The sequence below is a fragment of the Oncorhynchus mykiss genome, chromosome 16, assembly GCF_057628025.1.
Source record: "Oncorhynchus mykiss isolate SJ-2025 chromosome 16, ASM5762802v1, whole genome shotgun sequence".
In the NCBI taxonomy this organism is placed as follows: Eukaryota; Metazoa; Chordata; class Actinopteri; order Salmoniformes; family Salmonidae; genus Oncorhynchus; species Oncorhynchus mykiss.
The window spans coordinates 17,860,980-17,883,705 of NC_143037.1; the positions used below are offsets into that span (position 1 = coordinate 17,860,980).

A 22,726-nucleotide genomic window follows, 5' to 3' on the forward strand; every position below is an offset into this window, starting at 1 on the left:
CTTTAGTCCACACACAGAGAAGTGTACAAAGCTCTCCCTCGTCCTCCACTTGGCAAATCTGACCATAATTATGTCCTCCTGATTCTTATTTACAAGCAAAAACTAAAGCAGGAAGTGCCAGTGACTCGCTCAATACGGAAGTGGTCTGATGCACAGATGCTAAGCTACAGGACTGTTTTGCTAGCACAGATAGGGAATATTTTCCGAAATTCATCTGATGGCATTGAAGAGTATACCACATCAGTCACCGACTTCATCAATGACATCTTCACAACAGTGACCATACGTACTGTACATATCCCAACCAGAAGCCATGGATTACAGGCAACATTCGCACTGAGCTAAAAGCTAGTGCTGCCGCTTTCAAGGAGAGGGACACTAATCCGGACACGTATAAGAAATCCCGCTATACCCTCCGACAAGCCATCAAACAGGCAAAGTTTCAATACAGGACTAAGATTGAGTCCTACCTCACCGCCGCTGACGCTCGTCGGATATGGCAAGGCTTGCAAACTCTTACGGATTTCAAAGAGAAGCCCAGCCGCGAGCTGCCCAATGACACAAGCCTACCAGACGAGCTAAAATATTTCTATCCGCGCATCGAGGCAAGCAACACTGAAGCATGCATGAGAGCACCAGCTGTTCCAGACAACTGTGTGATCACGCTCTCCGTAGCCGATGTGAGTAAGACCTTTAAACAGGTCGACATTCACAAAGCCACAGTGCCAGATGGATTACCAGGACATGTATTCAGAGCATTCAACCTCTCCCTGACTGAGTCTGTAATACCTACATGTTTCAAGCAGACCACCATAGTCTCATAGTCCCTTTACCCAAGAACGCCAAGGTAACCTGCCTAAATGGCTAATGACCCGTAGCACTAACGTCTGTAGCCATGAAGTGCTTTGAAAGGCTGGTCATCAACACAATCACCCCAAAAACCCTAGACTCATTCCAATTCGCAAACCGCCCCAACAAATCAACAGATGACGCAATCTCTATTTCCCTCCACACTGCCCTTTCCCACCTGGACAAAAGGAACATCTACGTGAGAATGCTGTTCATTGACTAAAGTTCAGCATTCAACACCATAGTGCCCTCAAAGCTCATCGCTAAACTAAGGACCCTGGGACTAAACACCTCCCTCTGCAACTGGATTCTGGACTCCCTGACGGGCCAGCCCCAGGTGGTAAGGGTAGGCAGCAACACATCTGCCACGCTCTTCCTTAACACAGGGGATCCTTAGGGGTGCGTGCTTAGTCCCCTCCTGTACTCCCTGTTCACCCACGACTGCGTGGCCAAGCAAGACTCCAACACCATTATTAAGTTTGCAGACGACACAACGTTGGTAGACCTGATCACCGACAACAATGAAACAGCCTATAAGGAGGAGATCAGAGACCTGGCAGTGTGGTGCCAGGACAACAACCTCTATCTCAACATGAGGAAGACAAAGGAGCTGAAAGGCTCCATTCATATCGACAGGGCTGTAGTGGTGTGGGTCAAGAGTTTCAAGTTCCTTGGTGTCCACATCACCAACAAACTATCATAGTCCAAACACACCAACACAGTCGTGAAGAGGGCACGGCAACACCTATTCCCTCTCAGGAGACTGAAAATATTTAGCAATCGGTCCCCAGATCCTCAAAAAGTTCTACAGTTTCACCATCGAGAGCATCCTGACTGGTTGCATCACCGCCTGGTATGGCAACTGCTCGGCATCTGATCACAAGGCGCTACAGAGGGTAGTACGTATGGCCCAGTACATCACCGAGGCCAAGCTTCCTGCCATCCAGGACATCTATACCAGGCGGTGTCAGTGGAAGGCCCTAAACATTTTCAAAGACTCCAGCCACCCAATTTCTAGACTGTTCTCTCTGCTATCGCACAGCAAGCGGTACCAGAGCACCAAGTCTAGCTCCTTAACAGCGTCTATCTTCCAAGCCATAAGACTGCCGAACAGTTAATCAAATGACTGTTTGAATTGACCCTTTTTTTTTACGCTGCTGCTTATTATCTATGCATAGTCACGTTACCCCTAATGTACAGATGACCTCGACTAACCCGTACCCCCACACATTGACTCGGTACCCGTACCCCCTGAATATAGCCTCATTATTGTTATTTTACCGTGTTACTTTTTTGAACTTCAGTTTATTTAGCAAATGTTTTCTTACTCTGCATTGTTGGTTAAGGGCTTGTAAGTAAGCATTTCACGGTAAGGTCTGTTGTATTTGGCGCATGTGACAAATTTGATTTGATTTAGTGATCGTCCATCGGAAGGCTGATGATGTGTCTGTTGAGGACAGGGAGAGGGAAGTGGTGGTGCTGTCGACCTGACCTGTGACCTGTGACCTTGACTGCAGAGGCTTTGGCTGTCGCGACGTCATCTAGGGAAACAGCTGCTAGGTTAACAGGCGCTTTAGCGTGGTTTGGCTCCCCCCCAAAAATCACACAGACAACACAACAGCTGGGAGAAGGAAAAAAAAAACATCACAGACTAGCCTATATACCAAGCAGACCTTGATGAACCATGTCTTTTCCTGGTTGAAGAGAGATAAAAGGGGTGTCATCATCACATCTCCCCATTCACAAATTTGCACACACGCACACACACGCATACGCACAAGACTAGGTGAGTAATATCGAATGCTGTATGCCAACAAAAGATGAAGTCATTGAGCAAACTTGAGCAAATACATTTATTGATCAAATGATTCATCAAATAACTATCATTGTGGCTCTTGCATATAACATAAAACAGTGACGTTCCCTTCAGATTTGGTCCAAACACTTTTTCTTTCATTATCAATATTGATATATTACATAAATATGCAAAATTAGGCACGTACATTTTCTGATCAAACTATCTATATATTCATCTAGATATTTGGTGTATTGAATAGATTGAAGGAAATGAGAAGATACGACAATGTTATCAATCTTCCCCAATTTAACATTTTCTGATATCTTTGCAGTACAATTTAAACCATTTTAACCATGAAAAGTTGGGAATATGGGGCACATTGTAATCAAAAGGGTTACCAACAGAACAAACCCAATGAAATAGCATAGACTGGGATCCCTTTCTGAAGGAACGTTAGTGATATCCGGCTAGGAATTTATTTTACAATTGAAGGGATTGTAGGTAAAGCTTTGGATCAGACAAGTCAAACCCAACACAAACCAATGACGGACAAGGATGCAGCAGACACACCACCTTCTAGAGTCACAGATTACAAACTGTATGGTACAGCTGATAGAACATTGAGTGTAAGAGACTAAATGGCTATGGACTCAACCAAAACAATCTGGAAAACGTGATGGGAAAAGTAACCTATTTTCACTTTGATGACTTTTTCCCATTTGCACTGGATGTACGGTAGAGGACTCAGGATGTGAATAGTCTCCATGCTGCACCCCAAAGAGTGTCAGTGAACCATTAGAATCCTTACTCAACTGAAGAACCACGTGTTGTTCCCGTCTTATTTATGTAGTAGTGGGGAAATTGGGCATCTCATCTATCTCAGTCTCTTCATTGATGCACTTTCCCTCTCTCTTTCTCTTTTGTCTTCTCCTTCCTTTCCCTCTCTCCTCAGGGCACGGGGGGATGGAGGGGGGTGTCAGAGTAAACTCCTCCTCGGCTCTGCAGTCGCACAGTCTACCCACCCGGGCATAGTGCCAAGACGTGATGGAGTGAGGCGAAAGAGAGAGAGCGATAGAGAATAAGAGGGGAGGAGAGGAGGCAGCCAGGCTGGGCTTTTGTTCTCAGACAAAAGTATCCTTCCCTACAAGACAGGCATGTCGGTAGACAGGAGATAGAGAAACCTATTTCGGTGGGATGTGACACACAGTCACAGACAGAGCATTGTAATGAGTAGTGGAATAGAGAAGCCCTGTCGGTAAAAATATTGTATAACTGGAGGATATGGGGGGATAGCTATAGTTGGCCTTCTCATAATAACCAAGTCTTACAGGCAGCCCTGAGGACTAGCCACATATTAAAAAGCTGCCGTTAGAGATACTACTGTGACGTCCCTGATAATACCCACAACACAATACATAGCCTACAACTTTCCCCCCAATACAGGGACATTTTCTGGTCTGAAGTGGCTTATTAACCAACAGAACAAGGTCATCATAGACCATAGCTGCAAGGTAAAGGAATATTTGATCAGTTGAGAGGGACGCTAACTAACTAATTACAATACCGATTTTTCCGGACGATATTCAAAGCAATTAGCGTTCGGCAGCAATTCTGAAAGTGATTGGAGAAAACTTTTTTTCACTCTGAAAAGAATGCCAAGTGACAGAGCGATATCTGCAGCAGTACTTTGACACTGAAACTAGAACTACTGGAAGTAGGCCAAGGATCTTGGGAAATGGCAGTGTTCATAATATCCCTCCACTGTCACCTCAGTCTAAGTCAATACCCACTGGGCACAGACAGCAATTCAACGTCTATTCCAATTGGTCCATTCCAATTCAACGTCTATTCCAATTGGTCCATTCCAATTCAACGTCTATTCCGAGTGGGTTCAAAGTCATTTTCTTGAAATTACATGGAAACAACGTTGATTTAGCCAGTGCGTGCCCAGTGGGCAGGCCTAGTCAGTCACACAAGAACACAATACTACTGATTTACTGCGCGGGTACAGTGTCGACATCCTTTCTCTCGTCTATGGAAAACGTACAGCATCTGGCTGTGTCGTCTATGGAAAACGTACAACATCTGGCTGTGTCGTCTATGGAAAACGTACAGCATCTGGCTGTGTCGTCTATGGAAAACGTACAACATCTGGCTGTGTCGTCTATGGAAAATGTACAACATCTGGCTGTGTTGTCTATGGAAAACGTACAACATCTGGCTGTGTCGTCCATGGAAAACATACAGCATCTGGCTGTGGTCATATAGCATAGACGTGCTGAAATGTTGACATAATGGATTAAGTCATTTACGATGCATCAATAAATCATTATCTAGAACTATTGCCATGAAATGTTCACAATCTGGCGGGGGGGCAAGTCCACTCATAAGCACATTTTGCGCAATACTATAAGCATGTAGAGTACTATTAATGTACATACAGTACACAGAGAGAATAGATAACAGGTTTTAAATTGAGATTTTAATGCTCCCCTCAGAGCACGTCGTGACGTTCGGGTTCAAGATATGCTCAACACATCCCACTTCACACCCTGTGACTAACCGACTAAACACTTCTCATCTGTGCCTCTGACACGGGTTCTGTCCCTGAAATACACGGGACAACATTCTCTCCCGTTCTTGTTTCCAATGTGTACATGTAGGACTGTCTGTGAGTCTCTAGTCCAAAACAAAAGGGTAGTGTTAAAAAAAAAAAAAACTTCCATCAAATCTCCACTTTAGATCAAAATAAATAACGAAATCTGATTCTAATCAAAATAAACCAAAGCTAGCGTAATATATAACGATTAATGCCCCAACTAAACATATGAACTTGATATTGAAAAGTGAGGGGGAAAAAAATATATTATTGTTGTGCATGTGTGTGAGTCTGTCAAACAAATGTTGTTTTTTTGCATGTGTTAAACATCTTACATGTCCTATTGAATTTTTTTGTTGTTGCGTAAAATAAATACCCATTCAAAAAAGGTACACATTTGGCATCTGTCATTCTGAGAGCTCAAATCTTCCCATGCATCACGCCAAAACATCCACTCAACCAGTGGCGCTATCTAGTTCACAAATCGGCTCTATACCTAACATATATATGGTTCCTGTAGTCTTCATTTGACACTTGTCATCGTCACAGACCGAGTGGCCCCCGAGGGGCCCTTTTAGTTTCCAGGAACTGCCAGAATGTAACCGGAGCGGCTCTTAGTGAAGTCTGGCTGTGATTGGTTGATTTTGGGCTCCACAATGATGGTGCACTTCCTGCCGTTCATACTGCACTGGATGGGACTGGCGATATTCACTTGCAGCTTCCTCTTCTCACTGCAGAGAGAGGGAGAGAGAGAGAGAGGGAGAAATAGAGACTTGTTAAGCATGTGTTGAACATGCATAGCTTACAGCTGTTACATCAATATCAACAGAGAGAGAGAGTATGGTGTATGATGTTTGGTGTGTGTGCTCGTTCAAAAGGCTAAAGGCCTTTTTACACCAAAAACACTGATATGGTTCACTACAATTGAATGTGCATCCTTCACCATTGTCAATATTCCTCGTCATAATATGGACATGACAGCGAACTGGATGTCAACGGGCATAGATATAGACTATAGAGCAAGGCTCTCCATGCCTGTTCCCGGAGAGCTACCATCCTGTCGGTTTTCGCACCAACCCTAATCTAGTGCACCTGATTGTAATAATTAGCGGGTTGACCAGCTGAATCAGGTTAGTTACAACTGGGGTTGGAGCAAAAACCTGCAGGAGGGTAGCTCTCCAGGAACAGGGATGGAGAGGCCTGCTATGTAGATTGACAATAGCGAGCCCACGCTAGGCTAGCCTATACCCCAGGAATGATCCCTGTGCCTGTACTGTAGGTACGGCTCACCAGCCGATTGGATTTTAGCGCTTGCCACATCTAGTGAAGGGGTTTCTGGCTGAATGGCCATCTTGCACTATTCCCTCTTTGAGAGGATCAATGAGGCAAATCAAAGATTTGTTGAGGGGGAAAAAAGCATTTGTGAAGGAGTCAGGGTGTGTGGGCAAACAGATGGAGTGTTTTAAAGTGTGTGTTTAAGAGCTGTAACTAGTGCTACAGTGAACGACAGCACCTGGGAAGAGAGGGAGAGAAATGCTTGTCTACGTAATCCAACTCTCATCCTGACACCATTCCACCATAACGACGGTCGCTCGCATCGTTTCTCAACAAAACATAATTCATGACTCGTGGAAACGGCCGGAGCCAAAACGTCCACTCAACCAGTGGCGCTAAGTCTACAGAAATTAATCAGCGCGACCTCAACACCCATTAGTTACGCAACAATGCCTAACAAACAAAAACAAATCACCTCAAACTACCCACGTCAGACTTCTGCATTATACCTATAGCACTGTAGCCTAGCAATGAGGGCTGCATCTGTCATGGCCGCCCATGCCAGGGCCAGCCAATAGGACAACAGCTCTGATGAATGCCCGGGCCTGTCTCTGGTGCTTTCACCACCTCTCTTTCTCTCTGTCCGTCCGTCTCTGTCCGTCCGTCCGTCTGTCTCTGTCCGTCTCTGTCCGTTCGTCTGTCTCTGTCCGTCTGTCTCTGTCCGTCCGTCCGTCCGTCTCTGTCCGTCTCTGTCCGTCCGTCCGTCCCTGTCCGTCCGTCTCTGTCCGTCCGTCTGTCTCCGTCCGTCTCTGTCCGTCTCTATCCATACGTACTTCCGTCTCTGTCCATCCGTCCGTCTGTCTCTGTCCATCCGTCCGTCTGTCTCCGTCCGTCTCTGTCCGTCCGTACTTCCGTCTCTGACATCCGTCCGTCTGTCTCTGTCCATCCGTCCGTCTGTCTCCGTCCGTCTCTGTCCGTCCGTACTTCCGTCTCTGTCCGTCCGTCCGTCCGTCTCTGTCCATCCATACTTCCATCTCTGTCCATCCGTCCGTCCGTCTCCGTCCGTCTCTGTCCGTCTGTCTTCGTCCGTCTCCGTCCGTCCGTCTCCGTCCGTCCGTCTCCGTCCGTCTCCGTCCGTCTCCGTCCGTCTCTGTCAGTCTCTGTCAGTCTCTGTCCATCCGTCCGTCCATCTCTGTCCATCCGTCCGTCCGTCTCTGTCCATCCGACCGTCCGCCCGTCTCTGTCCGTCCGACCGTCCGCCCGTCTCTGTCCGTCCGTCTGTCTCCGTCCGTCCGTCTGTCTCCGTCTGTCCGTCTGTCTCCGTCCATCCGTCTCTGTCCATCCGTCTCCATCCGTCTCTGTCCGTCTGTCTCCGTCCGTCTCTGTCCATCCGTCCGTCCGTCTCCGTCCGTCTCTGTCTGTCTGTCTCCGTCCATCTCTGTCCGTCCGTCTCTGTCCATCCGTCCGTCCGTCTCTGTCCGTCCGTCTCTGTCCGTCCGTCTCCGTCCATCCGTCTCCGTCCGTCTTTGTCCGTCCGTCTCCGTCCGTCCGTCTCCGTCCATCTCCGTCCGTCCGTCTCCGTCCGTCTCTGTCCGTCCGTCCGTCTGTCTCCGTCCGTCTGTCTCTGTTCGTCCGTCTCTGTCCGTCCGTCTCTGTCCGTCCGTCCGTCTGTCTCCGTCCGTACTTCCGTCTCTGTCCATCCGTACGTCCGTCTCTGTCCATCCGTCCGTCTGTCTCCGTCCGTCTCTGTCCGTCCGTACTTCCGTCTCTGTCCGTCCGTCCGTCCGTCTCTGTCCATCCATACTTCCGTCTCTGTCCATCCGTCCGTCCGTCTCCGTCCGTCTCTGTCCGTCTGTCTCCGTCCGTCCGTCTCCGTCCGTCCGTCTCCGTCCGTCCGTCTCCGTCCGTCTCCGTCAGTCTCTGTCAGTCTCTGTCAGTCTCTGTCCATCCGTCCGTCCGTCTCTGTCCATCCGTCCGTCCGTCTCTGTCCATCCGACCGTCCGCCCGTCTCTGTCCGTCCGCCCGTCTCTGTCCGTCCGTCTGTCTCCGTCTGTCCGTCTGTCTCCATCCATCCGTCTCTGTCCATCCGTCTCCATCCGTCTCTGTCCGTCTGTCTCCGTCCGTCTCTGTCCGTCTGTCTCCGTCCGTCTCTGTCCATCCGTCCGTCCGTCCGTCTCCGTCCGTCTCTGTCTGTCTGTCTCCGTCCATCTCTGTCCGTCCGTCTCTGTCCATCCGTCCGTCCGTCTCTGTCCATCCGTCCGTCCGTCTCTGTCCGTCCGTCCGTCTCTGTCCATCCGTCCGTCCGTCTCTATCCGTCTCTGTCCGTCTTTGTCCGTCCGTCCGTCTCCGTCCGTCTCTGTTCGTCCGTCCGTCTGTCTCCGTCCGTCTGTCTCTGTTCGTCCGTCTCTGTCCGTCCGTCTCTGTCCGTCCGTCCGTCTGTCTCCGTCCGTACTTCCGTCTCTGTCCATCCGTACGTCCGTCTCTGTCCATCCGTACTTCCGTCTCTGTCCATCCGTACGTCCGTCTCTGTCCATCCGTACGTCCGTCTCTGTCCATCCGTACGTCCGTCTCTGTCCATCCGTCCGTCCGTCTCTGTCCATCCGTCCGTCCGTCTCTGTCCATCCGTACGTCCGTCTCTGTCCATCCGTACGTCCGTCTCTGTCCATCCGTACTTCCGTCTCTGTCCATCCGTACGTCCGTCTCTGTCCGTCCGTACGTCCGTCTCTGTCCGTCTGTCTCCGTCCGTCCGTCTCCGTCCGTCAGTCTCTGTCAGTCTCTGTCAGTCTCTGTCCATCCGTCCGTCCGTCTCTGTCCATCCGTCCGTCCGTCTCTGTCCATCCGACCGTCCGCCCGTCTCTGTCCGTCCGCCCGTCTCTGTCCGTCCGTCTGTCTCCGTCTGTCCGTCTGTCTCCATCCATCCGTCTCTGTCCATCCGTCTCCATCCGTCTCTGTCCGTCTGTCTCCGTCCGTCTCTGTCCGTCTGTCTCCGTCCGTCTCTGTCCATCCGTCCGTCCGTCCGTCTCCGTCCGTCTCTGTCTGTCTGTCTCCGTCCATCTCTGTCCGTCCGTCTCTGTCCATCCGTCCGTCCGTCTCTGTCCATCCGTCCGTCCGTCTCTGTCCGTCCGTCCGTCTCTGTCCATCCGTCCGTCCGTCTCTGTCCGTCCATCCGTCTCTGTCCGTCTTTGTCCGTCCGTCCGTCCGTCTCCGTCCGTCTCTGTCCGTCCGTCCGTCTGTCTCCGTCCGTCTGTCTCTGTTCGTCCGTCTCTGTCCGTCCGTCTCTGTCCGTCCGTCCGTCTGTCTCCGTCCGTACTTCCGTCTCTGTCCATCCGTACGTCCGTCTCTGTCCATCCGTACTTCCGTCTCTGTCCATCCGTACGTCCGTCTCTGTCCATCCGTACGTCCGTCTCTGTCCATCCGTACGTCCGTCTCTGTCCATCCGTCCGTCCGTCTCTGTCCATCCGTCCGTCCGTCTCTGTCCATCCGTACGTCCGTCTCTGTCCATCCGTACGTCCGTCTCTGTCCATCCGTACTTCCGTCTCTGTCCATCCGTACGTCCGTCTCTGTCCGTCCGTACGTCCGTCTCTGTCCGTCCGTCTCCGTCCGTCCGTCTCCGTCCGTCCGTCTCTGTCCGTCCGTCTCTGTCCGGCCCTGTCCGTCCGTCTCTGTCCGTCCGTCTCTGTCCGTCCGTCTCTGTACATCCGTCCGTCCGTCTGTCTCTGTCCATTTGTGTCTCAGGGGATAGCATGCTAAGCATAGCCACAGGTCTGCTATCAGCTGCTATCTGCTCACTTGAAAGGCAAGCAGGGTTACGTTTATAAACACACACACACACACACACACACACACACACACACACACACACACACACACACACACACACACACACACACACACACACACACACACACACACACACACACACACAGCATACACATACCAGAAGAGGCTCCTCAGAGGAGGAAGGGGAGGACCATCCTACTCAGTAAAAATACATTTAAAAAATAATTTAAATAAAAAAGTTTAGATTTTTAGAAAAAACTATCCTAAATATATTCACATCACCAAATAACAAATAACTGATTAAAACACACTGTTTAAACACACTGCAATGAAGATATTTTATTTATTTTTTATTTTATTTCACCTTTATTTAACCAGGTAGGCCAGTTGAGAACAAGTTCTCATTTACAACTGTGACCTGGCCAAGATAAAGCAAAGCAGTGTGACAAAAACAACAACACAGAGTTACACATGGAATAAACAAACGTACAGTCAATAACACAATAGAAAATCTGTATACAGTGTGTGAAACTCAGTTTTTCACAATTACTGACATTTAATCCTAGTAAAAACTCCCTGTCTTAGGTCAGTTAGGATCATCACTTTATTTTAAGAATGTGAAATGTCACAATAATAGTAGAGAGAATGATTTATTTCAACTTACATTTCTTTCATCACAATCACAGTGGGTCAGAAGTTTACATACAGTCAATTAGTATTTGGTAGCATTGCCTTTAAATTGTTTAACTTGGGTCAAACGTTTCGGGTAGCCTTCCACAAGCTTCCCACAATAAGTTGGGTGAATTTTGGCCCATTCCTCCTGACAGAGCTGGTGTAACTGAGTCAGGTTTGTAAGGCCTCCTTGCTCGCACACGCTTTTTCAGTTCTGCCCACACATTTTCTCTAAGATTGTGGTCAGGGATATGTGGTGGCCAGTCCAATACCTTGAATTTGTTGTCCTTGAGCCATTTTGCCACAACTTTGGAAGTATGCTTGGGGTCATTGCCCGTTTGGAAGACCCATTTGCGACCAAGCCTTAACTTCCTGAGTGATGTCTTGAGATGTTGCTTCAATATACCCACATAATTTTCCATCCTCATGAAGCCATCTATTTTGTGAAGTGCACCAGTCCCTCATGCAGCAAAGCACCTCCACAACATGATGCTGCCACCCCGGTGCTTCACGGTTGGGATGGTGTTCTTCGGCTTGCAAGCCTCCCCCCTTTTCCTCCAAACATAACGATGGTCAGTATGGCCAAACAGTTCTATTTTTGTTTTATCAGACCAGAGGACATTTCTCCAAAAAGTACGATCTTTGTCCCCATGTACAGTTGCAAACCGTAATCTGTCTTTTTCATGGCGGATTTGGAGCAGAGGCTTCTTCCTTGCTGAGCGGCCTTTCAGGTCATGTTGATATAGGACTCGTTTTACTGTGGATATAGAAACTTTTGTACCCGTTTCCTCCAGCATCTTCACAAGGTCTTTTGCTGTTGTTCTGGGATTGATTTGCGTGGTCCCATGGTGTTTATACTTGCACACTATTGTTTGTACAGATGAACGTGGTACCTTCAGGTGTTTGGAAATTGCTCCCAAGGATGAACCAGACTTGTGGAGGTCTACAATTTTTTTTCTGAGGTCTTGGCTTATTTCTTTTGATTTTACCATGATGTCAAGCAAATAGGCACTCAGTTTGACAGTAGGCCTTGAAATACATCCACAGGTACACCTCCAATTGACTCAAATTATGTCAATTAGCCTATCAGAAGCTTCTAAAGCCATAACATAATTTTCTGGAATTTTCCAAGATGTTTAAAGGCACAGTCAACTTAGCAAATTGGTTGAAATCTGAAGTTTACATACACTTAGGTTGGAGTCATTAAAACTCGTTTTTCAACCACTCCACAAATTCCTTGTCAACAAACCATAGTTTTGGCAAGTTGGTTAGGACATCTATTTTGTGCATGACAAGTAATTTTTCCAACAATTGTTTACAGACAGATAATTTCACTTAGAATTCACTGTATCACAATTCCAGTGCGTCAGAAGTTTACATACACTAATTTGACTGTGCCTTTAAACAGCCTGGAAAATTCCAGGAAATTATGTCATGGCTTTAGAAGCTTCTGATAGGCTAATTGACATCATTTGTACTAGGATTAAATGTCAGGAATTGTGGAAAACGGAGTTTAAATGTATTTGGCTAAGGTGTATGTAAACTTCCGACTTCAACTGTATGTAAACTTCTCACCCACTGGAATTGTGATACAGCTAATTATAAGTGAAATAATCTGTCTGTAAACAATTGTTGTAAAATGACTTGTGTCATGAACAAAGTAGATGTCCTGTGGAGTGGTTGAAAAACGAGTTGTAAAGACTCCAACATAAGTGTACGTAAACTTACGACTTCATCTGTATATGTGCAGCTGATGATGTGCAAGTCAAAATACTGGTGTGCAAAAGAGCAGAAAAACAAAACAAATATGGGGATGAGGTAGGTAGTTGGTTGGATGGGCTATTTACAGATGGGCTGTGTACAACTGCAGCGATTGGTAAGCTGCTCTAACAGCTGACGCTTAAGGTTAGTGAGGGTTATATAAGTCTCCAACTTCAGTGATTTTTGCAATTTGTTCTAGTCATTGGAAGCAGAGAACTGGAAGGAAAGGTGGCCAAAGAGGTGTTGGCTGTCACGCCCTGACCTTAGAGAGCCTTTTAATGTCTCTATTTGGTTTGGTTTGGTCAGGGTGTGATTTGGGGTGGGCATTCAATGTTTTGTTATCAACGATTTTGTATTTCTATGTTTTGGTCGGGTATGGTTCTCAATCAGGGACAGCCGTCTATCATTGTCTCTGATTGGGAACCATACTTAGGTAGCCCTTTTTCCCTCCTTTCTTTGTGGGAAGTTGACTTTGTTTAGGGCACATAGGCTTTGAGCTTCACGGTTTGTTTTTTGTAGTGTTTATTGTTTTGTTCGGCGTCATTTTGATTAATAAAAGAAAATGTACGCTCACCACGCTGCACCTTGGTCCTCTTCCTTCAACAGCCGTGACATTGGCTTTGGGGATGACCAGTGAAATATACCTGCTGGAGCGCATGCTACGGGTGGGTGTTGCTATGCTGACCAGTGAACTGAGATAAGGCGGAGTTATACCTAGCAAAGACTTATAGAGGACCTGGAGCCAGTTGGTTTGGTGACGAATATGTAACGAGGACCAGCCAACGAGAGCATACAGATCGCAGTGGTGGGTAGTATATGGGGCTTTGGTGACAAAACAAATGGCACTGTGATAGAATGCATCCAATTTGCTGAGTAGAGTGTTGGAGACTATTTTGTAAATGACATCGACAAAGTCAAGGATCGGTAGGATAGTCAGTTTTACGAGGGTATGTTTGGCAGCATGAGTGAAGGAGGCTTTGTTGAGAAATAGGAAGCCAATTCTAGATTTAATTTTGGATTGAAGATGCTTATTGTGAGTCTGGAAGGAGTGTTTACAGTCTAGCCAGACACCTAGGTATTTATAGTTGTCCACATGTCAGAACCGTCCAGAGTAGTGATGCTAGTCGGGGGGATGGGTGCGGGCAGCGATTGGTTGAAGAGCATGCATTTAGTTTAACTAGCATTTAAGAGCAGTTGGAGGCCACGGAAGGAGTGTTGTACGGCGTTGAAGCTCGTTTGGAGGTTTGCTAACACAGTGTCCAAAGAAGGGCCAGATGTATACAGAATGGTGTCGTCTGCGTAGAGGTGGATCAAAGAATCACCCGCAGCAAGAGCGACATCATTGATACATACCGAGAAAAGAGTCGGCCCGAGAATTGAACCCTGTGGCACCCCCATAGAGACTGCCAGAGGTCCGATTTGACACATTGAACTCTATCTGAGAAGTAGTTAGTGAACCAGGCGAGGCCGTCATTAGAGAAACCAAGGCTGTTGAGTCTTCTGATAAGAATACGGTGATTGACTGAGACGAAAGCCTTGGCCAGGTCGATGAAGACGGCTAGACAGTATTGTCTTTTACCGATGGCAGTTATGATATCGTTTAGGACCTTGAGCGTGGCTGAAGTGCCCCCTGCGACCAGCTCGGAAACCAGAATGTGAAGCGGAGAATGTGGGATTCAAAATGGTCGGTGATCTGTTTGTTCACCTGTCTTTCGAAGACTTTAGAAAGGCAGAGCATGATGGATATGGGTCTGTAATAGTTTGGGTCTAGAGTGTCTCCCCTTTGAAGAGGGGGATGACCGCGGCCGCTTTCCAATCTTTAGGAATCTCAGACTATACGAAAGAGAGGCTGAACAGACTAGTAATAGGGGTTGCAACAACGGCGGCGGGTAATTTTAGGAAGAGAGGATCCAGATAGTTTATCCCACCTGATTTGTAGGGATCCAGATTTTGCAGCTCTTTCAGAACATCAGCTGTCTGGATTTGGGTGAAGGAGAAGGGGGGGGCTTGGGCCAGTTGCTGCGGGGGTGCAGAGTTTTTGGCCGGGGCTCGAGTAGCCCGGTGGAAAGCATGGCCAGCTGTAGAGAAACGCTTATTGAAATTCTCGATTATCGTGGATTTACAGTAGCCTCAACACTCTCTGGGGTAGCACCATGCTGTAGCCGGAGGACAGCTACCTTCCGTCCTCCTCTGGCTACATTGACTTCAATACAAAACTTAGGAGGCACAGTAATTAAGACAACTTCCAGAGGACGTGCTCCAACCTATCAGAGCTCTTGCAGCATGAACTGACATGTTGCCCACCCAAACAAAGGATCAGAGAATTAATCTAGTACTTAAATCATAAGCTACAGCTAGCTAGCACTGCAGCGCATAAAATGTGATAGTTGACTCAAAGAGATAGAAAGACAATAGTTGAACGGTTTCAAATTAATTTCTTCAAAAACAAAAGAGAATCAGTGTAAAGAGAGAGATAGCTATATTTCGTTTTTTTTCACTTTAATTTACTTCGCTAGTTAATGCAGCTAGCTAATTTAGCCTACTCAAATACCCGGCTCAAACCGAGAGGAATGCTATTTATGTTGGATAGCCTTAGCCAGCTAGCTAACACTGGAAATCTTCCAAGTCAAGGTAAGCTGTCGGTTGTATTAATCTATTGCAATCGGGGCCCGCTGGTGTAACTGCTAAACTGCTTGCTGTACACTGTACTGCGTGATTTGCCTAATAGAAACATTTGTTTTCAACTGTTGGACTACTGATTACACCCTAAATCAGCTAGATGCAGGCTAGAGTGTGCAAGGCAGTATTGAATGTGCCACTTTTTTGATTCTCCAATTTGTTTCTTGACATGTGCACCGTTATAAACCTTCATTCATAGGCTTGGTTGTAGAAACCTCATGATGGGTATAGGGAAAATTTGAGTATCATGTAATAGCCTAAACCTATCGATTTTACATTGAGCTGGGTGAATGGGATATGAATGAGAGTCATCCAATATGCTGTAATAGAAATAAAGCCACGCTCATACAAAAAAATAAACATCCTAATCTTAAACAGCCCCGACCGCCACTGACACACACAGACGTTGTATAGAATATGTGTATCGGGACATCTTTATATGTGGTTAATACTAAGAAACGCTTAAGAAATGTAATATCCGTTGTAAAATCCCTGTGATTCTGGTAGACGAAAATGCTACGAAAGCAAATCAGTCGACTGTTGACGTCACATCAATCCAATACTAGTACTAATACTAATCAGTTTTATCAGCTGTCCAGGTGGCTGGTCTCAGACGATCCCGCAGGTGAAGAAGCCGGATGTGGAGGTCCTAGGCTGGCGTGGTTACACGTGGTTTGCGCTTGTGAGACTGGTTTGACGTACTGTCAAATTCTCTAAAACGACGTTGGAGGCGGCTTTATGGTAGAGAAAAGAACATTAAATTCTCTGCGATCAGCTCTGCTGGACATTCCTGCGGTCAGCATGCCAATTGCACGCTCCCTCAACTTGAGACATCTGTGGCATTGTGTTGTGTGACAAAACTGCACATTTTATAGTGGCCTTTTATTGTCCCCAGCACAAGGTGCACCTGTGTAATGGTCATGCTGTTTAATCAGCTTCTTGATATGCCACACCTGTCAGGTGGATGGATTATCTTGGCAAAGGAGAAATGCTCACTAACAGGGATGTAAACAGATTTGTACACACAATTTGAATGTTTTAGAGAAATAAGCTTCTTGTGCGTATGGAACATTTCTAGGATCTTTCATTTCAGCTCATGATACAAAGATTTCACATTTTGCGTTTATATTTTTGTTCAGCGTAAAATAATTGATATGCGTAGGTTATATTTAGACCATTTAAAATCTTCTCTGAGAGACTTTAAAGTCCCTTTCAATGTGCTATGCTGGGAAATACCTATCAAGCTAACTAACAACAGAGGACTTGTGACGCAAATATGGGCAGATTACTGTAAATCTGGACAGTGCATGTGAATAGACTGTCTGTGGCAGAGACAAAGACAGACCAGATGCTCAACAAGAGTGCAGGTTCTATGCCAAGAGCAGCACGCCTGCCCCGAGGGAGGGGCTCCATAGGGTGCTGTTGATGTGGATCGGAGATGGAGAGAAACCCCCACTGTTCGCCTGTCAGATCGAATTTCCCTGCTTTCCTTAACAGCAGTTCTAAAATAAAACCTGCCCGCCTCCTCTGATCAATACTGAGATTTTGTGTGTGTGTGTGTGTGTGTGCGGTGCGCCTTCACTGACATTTTCAACCTCTCCCTGACCGAGTCTGTAATACCTACATGTTTCAAGCAGACCACCATAGTCGCTGTGCCCAAGGAAGCGAAGGTAACCTGCCTAAATGATTACCGCCCCGTGGCACTCACGTCGGTAGCCATGAAGTGCTTTGAAAGGCTGGTCATGGCTCACATCAACAGCATCCTCCCGGATACCCAAGACCCACTCCAATTCGCATACCGCCCCAACAGATCCACAGATGACGCAAACTCAATCGCACTCCACACCGCCCTTTCTCACCTGGACAACAGAAACACCTATGTGAGAATGCTGTTCATCGACTACAGCTCAGTGTTCAACACCATAGTGCCCACCAAGTTCATCACTAAGCTAAGGACTCTGGGACTAAATACCTCCCTCAGACACTGGATCCTGGACTTCCTGACAGGCCGCCCCCAGGTGGTAAGAATAGGCAACAATACATCTGCCACGCTGATCCTCAACACTGTGGCCCCTCAGGGGTGTGTACTTAGTCCCCTTCTGTATTCCCTGTTCACCCACGACTGTGTGGCAAAACACGACTCCAACACCATCATTAAGTTTGCTGACGACACAACAGTGGTAGGCCTGATCACCGACAACAATGAGACGGCCTATAGGGAGAAGGTCAGAGAACTGGCAGTGTGGTGCCAGGACAACAACCTCTCCCTCAATGTGAGCGAGACAAAGGAAGTGATCGTGGACTACAGGAAAAGGCGGGCCGAACAGGCCCTTATTAACATCAACAGGGCTGCGGGGGAAAGGTTTGAGAGTTTTATGTTCCTTGGTGTCAACATTACCAACGAACTATCATGATCCAAACACACCAAGACAATCGTGAAGAGGGCACGACAAAACCTTTTCCCCATCAGGAGACTGAAAAAATTTGGCATGGGCCCCCAGATCCTCAAAAGGTTCTACAGCTGCACCATCGAGAGCATCCTGTCCGGTTGTATCACCGCCTGGTATAGCAACTGCTCGGCATCTGACCGTAAGACGCTACTGATGGTAGTGCGTACAGCCCAGTACATCACTGGGGCCAAGCTTCCTGCCATCCAGGACCTAATAGGCAGTGTCAGAGGAAAGCCCATAAAATTGTCAGAGACTCCAGTCACCCAAATTATAGACTGTTTTCTCTGCTACCGCACGGCAAGCGGTACCGGAGCGCCAAGTCTAGGACCAAAAGGCTCCACAACAGCTTCTACCCCCAAGCCATTAGATTGCTGAACAATTCATAAAAATCGCCACCAGACAATTTACATTGCCCCCCCCCCCCCCCCTTGTACACTGCTGCTACTACATGTACAGATTACCCCCACCTACATGTACAGATTATCTCAACTAGCCTGTACCCCCCGCACACTGACTCGTTACCGGTGCCCCCTGTATATGGCCTCGTTATTGTTATTCTTATTAATAATTTTTTATTTTAGCCTACTTGGTAAATATTTTCTTCTTCTTGAACTGCACTGTTGGTTGAGGGCTTGTAGGTAAGCATTTCACGGTAAAGTCTACACTTGTTGTATGTGGCAAATAAAGTTTGATTTGATATGGGGACAGTATGCTCATGTGTTTCTGCTTATTACTATTGTCTGTGGGGGAGCGGCTGGGGGTAGGAGAGTGTCGAGACGAACCAATGGCCCACATGTATCTGATAGATAGCTAACTCCTCTCACATATTCAACACCCAAGCCAAGCGGCCAACCCCCAATCCAGTCTTCCACAACACGAGCAAACATAATCCAGCCCGAGGAGGAGGTATAAGGAAGGAGGGGGGGAGAAGGAATATAAATGGTGGATAAAAGGGTCTCTACAGTCGTCATTTCCACCTCAACCATCCACCCTATCCCTCCCAATGGATCTGCATCCACTCTCTCACACGTCTCCCATGTCTCCCCGCCAGCTCCAACCTAGACATCCCACTGGAGACGAAGGGAAAAGTAAACACACCTCTTTCAGGTCGCTAATGGTTCTAGCCAGGCGGCACAGCGGGTTTGGAATTGTCCTTCAGTCACGTCACAACAGAGAGAGTGATTCATAGTTCAAGGCAGTTCCGCTGGCATCGGCGGCACTACAGGTCAGAGAAAGGTGGTTAGTGAGATGATGTTGGAGTGCTTTCAACTCCATTGTTCACTTTACAGTTGAAGGTATGAATATAGAGTCTCGGTGACTCAACTGAATTTACAACAACATTAGCCAATGCTTCCGCTGTCTCGCCAAATCACACCTCCTCTCAGTTTCTTCTCAGACATGTCTCTTCCAGCCTTTTCTGCCCCAAAACATCCAGTGTGATATTAAACCACAGAGAAATCAACAACAGGAAGCAACAACAAAAAAAACTGCTCAAATGCAGGAACTCCAACCCTTCAAAACAGCCCAACAACCATTACAATATTTAGTAAGCTGTGAGAGTGCAGATATCTTCCTCTCCTCCTCTGTGTCTCTTTCTCCACCATTTCTTTCATGAAAAGAAGAGCTATATACTCTAAAATGGGGGAGATGACTAAGTAGGTCATTTAAAAATGTCTTAGCAGCAAAAAGTCTATTGATCAATGAGCCCTGAACGTAGAGAGGAGGAGAAGAGGAAGAGTACAACCAATCTGAAGGAAAGAGAAAGAAAGAGGGAGGAAATGGAGACACGAGAGAGACAAGCACACAATCGCACACACACACACACACACACATAGAGAGAAAGCAGCCTAGCAGTGGAGCCGTGCAGTGAGACTGCCAAGGAGTGTTGATCAAAGCCACTGTAGCCTATGTCAGCTAAGTGCCTAATGTACAGTAGCAGTGGAGGGAGGGGTCAAAAGGCCTTAACTATAGAGATCCTATAATGTAACTCCACACTCTTAATCATGTGAGGCGGCAGGTAGCCGAGTGGTTAGAGCATTGGGCCAGTAACTGAAAGTTTGCTAGATAGAATCCCTGAGCTGACAAGGTAAAAATCTGTCGTTCTGCCCCTGAACAAGGCAGTTAGCCCACTGTTCCTAGGCTGTCATTGTAAATAAGAATTTGTTCTTAACTGACTTGCCAAGTTAAATAAAAATAAATAGTGGAGGTTCAGCTGGTCCTGAAGGACACGTGTGTTGTACCGCCGTTCGTTACAACCTTCGCTGACAATAAGTAAAAAAAAAAAAATGTGCTTCAGAGTACATGATATGAAATATGAAAGCATTATAAGAGCACAATAATTGAAGGGGATTGGATCCACCACTACATGGATGATCTCATCATGCCTACTGATGGGACTGATAACGTCAGTGTGAACAGAACACGTTTAGCTGCGACAGTGGAGACAGCGGAGACAGGTTTAACGCACTGCAAAGTGAGACCAGCTCTACTCCCATATGGGTAGAGACACTACTATTATCAGGGGTGGTACAGAGTATTCATCAGTCCTCCTAGACAGATAACCGAGACAAAGACACACACATCCCCCTCTTCTGCTGTCATCGGTGTTGACGTCCTCTCTTTATTGTTTATGTTTATTTAACTAGGTAAGTCAGTTCACAGCAAATTCTTATTTACAATTGACGGCCTACCCCGGCCAAACCCGGACGACGCTGGGCCAATTGTGCGCCGCCCTATGGGACTCCCAATAACGTCCGGTTGTGATACAGCCTGGAATTGAACCAGGGTCTGTAGTGACGCCTCTAGCACTGAGATGCAGTGCCTTAGACCACTGCGCCACACGGGAACCCCCTTTAAACGATCAGCAGGGTCAATGACGGTGATACGTCCCGGAAGTGGACAAAGCAAGGGGCCACTTCCCCCTGAGGGACCGTTGATAGTAGTACACACTCTACACGGACAGCTGAGTCTTCACACTGATGGAGCCACAATGGCTTCACAACAGGAGTCTCCGTCCATTTTAAACAATCACGCCTGGCTCTTCAAATTCTCCAGTTTCTCTTCTCTCCGTTAGGTTCAATAGGCCTAGCATGACACTGGTCAATGAACCAGAATCCCTCGTGTCTCTCTCTTGTCTTCTGAAGCACCCAGTATTATCACATGTGTGGCTGAACCACTGAAGGACCATCAGGGAAATCAATATATCGATGAGGATGAGTCAAGCGCAGGGAAAGAAAAGCAAGAAGAGTGTCTACAATGAGTTTCTTCATTACAGATGGAGCGACCGCTCCCTTTTAAAAGAGACTCGGCTCTCACTTTGTCACCCCAGCCAAAATCAATAGATCAACGAAGACGCCATTCCTTCCAGCTTATCGATGCTTCACGGGTCCGAGTGACATGGGGGAAGGGGACGAGGTTGCGTTTGGAACCGGGATAATAGAGTTGACAGGCCCAAGCTGGAGGTGACGGGGGGAAAAGACGAATGGGGAGAAGCGAGGGATGAGAAGGATGAGAATGATCAGGAAAAAGAGTGGAGGGTAAAGGTCAAGCGGGGGCTACATCTCGGTATACTGTACAAGGATCGAGAGGCTTGCAGCAAGATGGTAGAGTACGTGGGTGTCTCTGTGTGAGCGTAGGTGGAAAGGCTAGAGGTATGGAAGGGAGGCCAGGGACCTTTCACCCCAGTTAGGGGAGGGGATGTCTGGGGCCGCAACACCACTGTATGAGCATGGTAGAGGCCTGTTGACCTGCACCTCACTGCGTCTTTTACTGGTTGGTTGGTTGGCGGGCAGGCAGGCAGACAGCACTGCAGTGGTGCAGGGACACACGCAGAGGGAAACTAGGTCAGATCCCATCTCTCTCAGACTCACACACACTCAGTCTACACCCCTCCCCTTCAATCACTCCACCAACCAAATGACCCCCCAGGCTGATATTAAATATAAAACAGAGCAGGACTCTCTACTGTCCAGCAAAAACAGTGTGTGTGTGTGTGTATGGTGGCTGTAGCCACATGTAAGTGTGTTATGATGACACACACACACACACACACACACACACACCCATCCATTTATGCAGGAGGTAGCAAAAACACAATTTTACCGTATGCTTTTGTAAGGCAAATGAGTGTTTATACGGATGTCATTGGTGCTCTGCACAGTTTTACATGACAGGAATACTATCCAATCCATCACCTGGATAATGTATAAGGATGGAGACAGATCCATTCATGGCTAAAAAAAAATACTCTCCCTCCCTCTAGCCCCCTGTTTCTCCCTCTCCCCCTCTCTTTGTCCTTCCTACAGCTTCTGTTTACCTGTCTGACACTGTTTTTCTGCCTCTCCATCCTTTTCCTCTCTCCTTCTCTGTCACACTCCCCCCCCCCCCCTCTCTCTCTCCCTCTCCAGAGGAGATGAGTTAGTTCTCAGCCAGCAGGGTTATTATTGGACTAAATACCAGACAAACATGGATCGGCTGGTCGCTATGGCAACTGCCTCTGCAACACCGCACAGGGAGGGAGGGAGGTAGGAAGAGTAGGAGGGATGGAGGAAAAAAGGGGAGGAATGCTGACAAACAGAGGGGGGGGCAGAGAGGGAGGGGGGAAGTGGGAGGGAGTGAAGGAGGGATAAAGGAGAGGGAGTGGAGGGGAGCATGACTTCCTGAAGTCTGAAATGCTCCACTCAGCATAAAGGGTGACCTTGATGGCGTAGGGAGACGAAATCACCAGTTAGCAGCACGCCGCCTCTGTCTGTCTTAGTGTCTTTAAGCGTGATGATGATGATGATGATGATGCCATTTCAAATTACACAGGAAAGTGCAGCACGGCACATTTGTTCACGCCAAGCAGCACTTCTTCAAGGTTTG

General features: G+C 47.4%; 1 protein-coding gene across 1 annotated transcript in view; it reads right to left on the reverse strand.

The window, feature by feature from the left end:
- Window positions 1-2,688: 2,688 nt before the first annotated feature.
- Window positions 2,689-22,726, reverse strand: part of myo1d (myosin 1D) — a 126,337-nt gene continuing 106,299 nt past the window's right edge. The window contains exon 22 of the mRNA XM_036946371.2: window positions 2,689-5,977. Coding sequence (XP_036802266.1) covers window positions 5,821-5,977 — 157 coding nt within the window. The 3' untranslated portion in view covers window positions 2,689-5,820. The remainder of the gene's footprint in view (window positions 5,978-22,726) is intronic.